General features: G+C 37.3%; 1 protein-coding gene across 2 annotated transcripts in view; it reads left to right on the forward strand.

Annotated features, from left to right (window-relative positions):
• Positions 1-5,835, forward strand: part of LOC119354126 (phospholipid-transporting ATPase 2-like) — a 21,132-nt gene that overhangs the window by 10,610 nt on the left and 4,687 nt on the right. For both annotated transcript variants that reach the window (XM_037620827.1, XM_037620826.1), the window contains exons 8-19: positions 188-292; positions 1,228-1,325; positions 1,416-1,558; positions 1,882-1,978; positions 2,065-2,174; positions 2,274-2,438; positions 2,626-2,780; positions 2,955-3,035; positions 3,146-3,266; positions 4,261-4,367; positions 4,815-4,946; positions 5,369-5,522. In XM_037620827.1, the coding sequence (XP_037476724.1) occupies positions 188-292; positions 1,228-1,325; positions 1,416-1,558; positions 1,882-1,978; positions 2,065-2,174; positions 2,274-2,438; positions 2,626-2,780; positions 2,955-3,035; positions 3,146-3,266; positions 4,261-4,367; positions 4,815-4,946; positions 5,369-5,522 (1,468 nt within the window). The remainder of the gene's footprint in view (positions 1-187; positions 293-1,227; positions 1,326-1,415; positions 1,559-1,881; positions 1,979-2,064; positions 2,175-2,273; positions 2,439-2,625; positions 2,781-2,954; positions 3,036-3,145; positions 3,267-4,260; positions 4,368-4,814; positions 4,947-5,368; positions 5,523-5,835) is intronic.

A 5,835-nucleotide genomic window follows, 5' to 3' on the forward strand; every position in this document is an offset into this window, starting at 1 on the left:
GGAATCAAACACATGGCTTCATTTATTATTGTGTAAGCTCCATATATCTTCATGAATAATATGAGCCTTCTGTTTTCCTTTTCTGCTCCTCTGCACCTATTAGCCTGTCCTTTTGGCGATCATGTGCCAGTTACAGTTATACACTTTTTTATATGATTATCTGACAATGCTTTGCATCATTTCTTAGCAATGGTATGTCAAGTATGACGATGATGAACCATGGTATCAGATTTTGGTTATCCCTTTGCGGTTTGAGCTATTGTGTTCAATTATGATTCCCATTTCAATAAAGGTATTACTCTGCCAGTCCATCTAATTCTGACATAATTCCTTCTCTTCTGTTATGTGATTATGCAACTATTTTCTGTCTCATGTTAATAATTTCGTGGTTTAATATTTGCACCATCAAGTTAGTCAAATAAACAAGTCCACCTTTGAAACACAGCTGAGTGCGTGGGGTAAACCATAATTTGAATTTGAATCAAGCAATGGAATAGTCGGAAGACAAACTAAATCCCCATAGCCTCTTAACCATGGAGTCATAGATAAGGGCAAGTTCCCTATCTTTAGACCCTTACCAACGGCAGCACATGACATTTTTGTTTTAGTAGAGTAAAACGGACCTCCACCGAGGTTGATGTCTCTGTTGAATCAAAAGCATTGATACCGAACTTTTTTAGAGTATGCTATATACTCCCTCCGTCCCAAATTACTTGTCTTGGATTTGTCTAGATAGATGTATCTAGACATGTTTTAGTGTTAGATACATCTGTATCTAGAAAAATCTAAGACAAGTAATTTGGGACGGAGGTAATGGTACATTGCACTGGGTACTAGCAAAGAAGCAAGCATATGAAGATAACAAGGACCCTATCCGTTTTTGCTAGCTGTACTAGTGTTTGAAATCCCATGGTGCTAATGAGTCATGAATTCCCAACCCAGATTAGGATCTCAAAGCAAGTTTATTCAGTGCAAAATAGAAGAAATCTCAACTGAAATACATATATTTGGGGTTCTGCTAGGGACTTTTTCTTGAGTCAAATTTGAGTTTAGTTTAGAAACCAATGAAGTCCTTGTTTGTTTTAACATAAGCTGGGGGCTACTTAATTTCTGCTAAATGCTTCCTCAAAGTAGTAATACATAATTGTAAATGCTAATATTTCTTTTAAGTATTTAAAGGAAGTTTTGACAGCAAGTTTTTAAAGGAACTTTCTATGTGTCATGTAGGTTTCACTGGACTTCGTTAAAAGTATGTATGCAAAGTTCATAGATTGGGACGAGGAGATGTATGACCAGGAAACAGATACACCTGCTCACGCAGCAAAGTAAGCGAACATCTGCATTTTTCTTGGAAAGTAAAATGTTTTCCCTTTTTTTTTGTTTTCTAAATCTAATCATCTCACATTAACTTTCAGCACAGCAATTAGTGAAGACTTGGGACAAGTTGAGTATATTTTGACAGATAAAACTGGGACTCTGACTGAGAACAAAATGATCTTCAGAAGGTGCTGTATTGCGGGCACCTTGTATGGGAATGAAAGTGGAGACGCGCTTAAAGGTCATATGTAATCTCTTATGAAGATTTTCTTCTTGATTCTGCCAGTAAAAATCTCATAAACTAGGGCCCTGATCATGTTTGTTAAAATGATTGTCTGTTGAAGTATGATTTCATTAGTGAGCTTAGCATTGAATTCAAGCGGTTGTGAATAGTAGGGTGTCTTTATTCTGGTCACTAAGTCTCTAAAGGTCTTGTTATTAACTAGTAAATCGCTAACCATGTCTTATAAATTACTTTTCTGCTGAATTTGGTTAATTGCGTCCATCCTCTTAAAAGCAGTATTGATGTAACCACTGTGTACTGATGTCATTTTTTCTCTGTAGATGTTGAACTGCTGAATGCTGTTGCCGATAATTTGCCCCATGTCATTAAATTCTTGACAGTCATGGCACTTTGCAATACAGTTATTCCTATAAAAAGGTTATATCTTTGCCTGTGCGATAGTGACACTCCACAATCCATCTTCCTTCCGTTTACCTTACCTTTACCTGTTTTTTGAACTTCAGTCCTAGCGGAACAATATCATATAAAGCTCAGTCCCAGGATGAGGATGCTCTTGTTAATGCAGCATCTAATTTGCATGTGGTGCTTGTCAGCAAAAATGGAAATAATGCTGGTAATTTCTGTACATTTCACCATGATCTCCTGACTTGTAATTGTTCGTTTCTTGTCCTTGTGGTTGTTATGGATAAATAATAAGGAATGCTTTAAGCAGAAATTCACTTCAACAGACGGGTGATTCAATATGAGATACTTGACATTCTAGAATTCACCTCTGATCGGAAAAGAATGTCTGTTGTAATATCGGATAGTCAAAGTGGCAAGATTTTCCTCTTATCCAAAGGCGCAGATGAGGCTATTCTTCCTTTGGCTTATTCTGGTAATCACCCTTTTTTGTTCTTTATTTATTGACTTGGTTTCTTACTCTGCATATGGATGCTAATCCATTCTCTCTTGACTCTTTGCCTCTCTAGAAGCATATAACATAGAAAACTACATAGCTTTGTCAGCAACTCAATCATTTCCACATGCGTTGACCATTAGATTTAATGATCTTAATTTTTCAGGACAGCAAATAAAGACATTTGTTGACGCGGTTGACAAATATGCTCAGCTGGGATTACGCACACTCTGCTTGGGATGGCGTGAGCTAAGTTTGGAGGAGTACCTAGAATGGTCTCGGTTATTTAAGGAGGCCAACAGCGCGTTAGTTGACCGGGAGGTAATTATCATACTCCCTCCGACCCATATTAATTGTTGCTGGTTTAGTACAACTTTAGTACAACCTTAGTTCAAAGCTGAGACACTTTTTTCCGATCGGAGGGAGTAGTAGTTATTTTCTTTATTTACATACGTATATACTGAAACTAAAAACAGTAATGCTTCTTTTTCGCAGTGGAAAGTTGCTGAGGTTTGCCAGAAATTAGAGCACTCCCTAGATATACTTGGTATCAGTGCGATAGAGGATCGGCTCCAGGTGTTGCCTTTGCTTTGATTTCCTCTCTTGTGAAGTATGCTAATATCGTTCATTTGTTTTTGGCATTTTCTTACCCTGTGTCCCTGTCTTCTGGCTTGTTCTGACTATAGGATGGTGTGCCAGAAACTATTGAAATACTGAGACAATCAGGAATCAATTTTTGGATGTTAACTGGAGATAAACAAAGCACTGCTATTCAAATAGCTCTTTTGTGCAATTTAATTTCTTCAGGTAGCTGTCCTTTACTGAATAGTTTCACTACCTAGAAGATTCTTTGGGTTCATCACTTAATAGTTTACTGTTTATTTGGGTGTTGCACTGGTGGTATTAGGTGGAACTTGGCAACCCACTGCACAACTATGAACTATCTCTGCCTATTGGTTTGAAATTTCGTGTGATGAAGCTCTCTATTACTTGACATGTGACATTCTAATCTTCTATGTGACTAAGCCCATATATTAGATCAAGAAGTAAAACATGACTTTAATAAGATTCAAATCATATAAAATGTCTGATGGCACAAATTTCAGGTAGATTATTGATTCCACGAAATTGCTCTCTCTGTGTGTGTGTGTGTAGGCGAAGGTGTGTGTGCATGCGTGGGTGGGTAAAGCAGCACAAGGTTGTGGAAGAGCAATTCCACCTTGCTGCTACGAAGTGTACAGCACAATTGTTGAAGGAACTACTTCAGCGTGCTGCGCTAGATATCGCTCGAGGCAAATATAGACCGATATGGCAGCAGGAGTTCACAATCCAGAACTCCTAGTGCACAAGATCTAGTCCAAGATCTTAGATAAGAACACCAAGTTCTATTATAGGTAGTGGGGTACATAGTCTGGTTACAAACTAGCGGTGAGGACCTCTATTTATAGGCTTTGGAAGCCTTCACATCTCAACTTCTACTTATAGCTAGAACACAATAGGAAACATTACTTAAGATACAATATTCCACCCATAGCTAGAAGACTCTAGAGAACAGTAGCTAAAGCTAAGAAAACAAGCAAGTACTAGATTGGAGTAGAAGTATCTAGAGGTAGTCAAATGGATTACACTTCTGATTTTATTTTTATTTTCCTTCTCTATTGTTCCTCATCAGTGGGGCGATTGCACTAGTTTAGGTGCAATAACTCAGTTTGAACGAGGGTCCTTTAATACAAAAAAAATCATGTCGAAGGGAACTAATAAAAGACGAAACTGTTGCGTGACTTTTGTTCCATTGTCTTAGAGCCCAAGGGTCAACTCTTGTATATCAATGGGAAAACCGAAGATGAAGTTGCCAGGAGCTTGGAAAGAGTTCTACTCACTATGCGGATAACTTCTTCTGAACCTAAGGTTAGTTAACTTGTTGTAGGTAAAAATAATTAGTACCCTGAATGCCTTTCAGTGAAATAACACCCTGAAGAAATTTATTATATTCCCTTCATGTCACAATTCATGTCGTTTTGGACATTGGCAGGGTCTCCAAGGCTACACTTTGCCCATTGATTTCTGTTAAATGTGTTTCTTCAAATAAAATTATTTTTACAGTATGAAAGTATATTTTATGGTGGTTCTAGTCTTATCAATTTGGTATTGTAGATGTTGGCAAAATTTTCTATTTGATGGTCAAACACTCAATATGTTTTAACTAATGACATGTATGTGACACGGAGGGGGTATTCATCTTGTGTTTAATTTGTTGACAAACACTTGATATGTTTAACTAATGACATGTATGTGACACGGAGGGGGTATTCATCTTTTGTTTAATTTGTTGATGTAGTTTTTTGCTTGGAGCAGGAGTTAGCGTTTGTTGTGGATGGATGGGCTCTTGAAATTATTCTAACACGCTACAAGGAAGCTTTTACGGAACTAGCAGTTCTTTCAAAGACAGCAATATGCTGTCGTGTTACACCTTCACAGAAAGCACAGGTAATTTTTTGCTGCTGGAATTTTCATGTTTATGTGAGCCAAGTATATAATCACTATTGGCTATTTGATTAATAGACCTAATAAGTAAAAAAAAATTGCAATACATCAATTGTGTCATGTCCTTTCTAAATGAAAAATGGAAAAGAAGAGAGAGAGAATCAACTGGTGGATCTCCATGTCTTTGTTTTGAGGAGGAGGCTATGCAATTACCTCCTTATTGTCTAGCACTGAGCAATTATTTCATGTGTTCTAGTATATCACCCACAGCCAGTAATTTATTCTGTAAGAAGCAGATCAATGTGCACGATCACTCATAATATAACCATCTGTAATCTACCTGGGCCCTATTTTTCCTATTCAATATTCTGCATATTCGCCCGGATTTTTTCTCCATGTGTTGATCATCTTTCATTTCTGGGTAGCTTGTCAAGCTTCTAAAGTCATGTGACTATCGAACTTTGGCAATTGGCGATGGTGGGAATGATGTCAGGATGATACAGCAGGCTCACATTGGTGTAGGGATTAGTGGTAGAGAAGGTCTTCAAGCAGCAAGGGCTGCTGACTATAGCATCGGCAGTAAGTCGTCTTCATATTTGACCTTCATGTTGTCACTATTTTTACATTGATTACATTATTGCTTTGTAGAATTTTCACCTCATCTCGCTTCTATACAAAAAACAAGTTCAATCTACCACGTCTTGTCATTTTTTCTTCATTCTTCTGGATAATAAATTGATTCAACAATTCTGGATAATAAATTGATTCAACAAATGCACTGACCAAATGCCATTGGACCTTGGTGTTGTGATTGTGCCCATTATGTCCACTTTTTAAATTTTTGTCCATGCAAGTAATGAAATGAGTCCCATGCAAATTAATAATGAAATGC

This window comes from Triticum dicoccoides, chromosome 2A (assembly GCF_002162155.2).
Source record: "Triticum dicoccoides isolate Atlit2015 ecotype Zavitan chromosome 2A, WEW_v2.0, whole genome shotgun sequence".
Classification (NCBI taxonomy): domain Eukaryota; kingdom Viridiplantae; phylum Streptophyta; class Magnoliopsida; order Poales; family Poaceae; genus Triticum; species Triticum dicoccoides.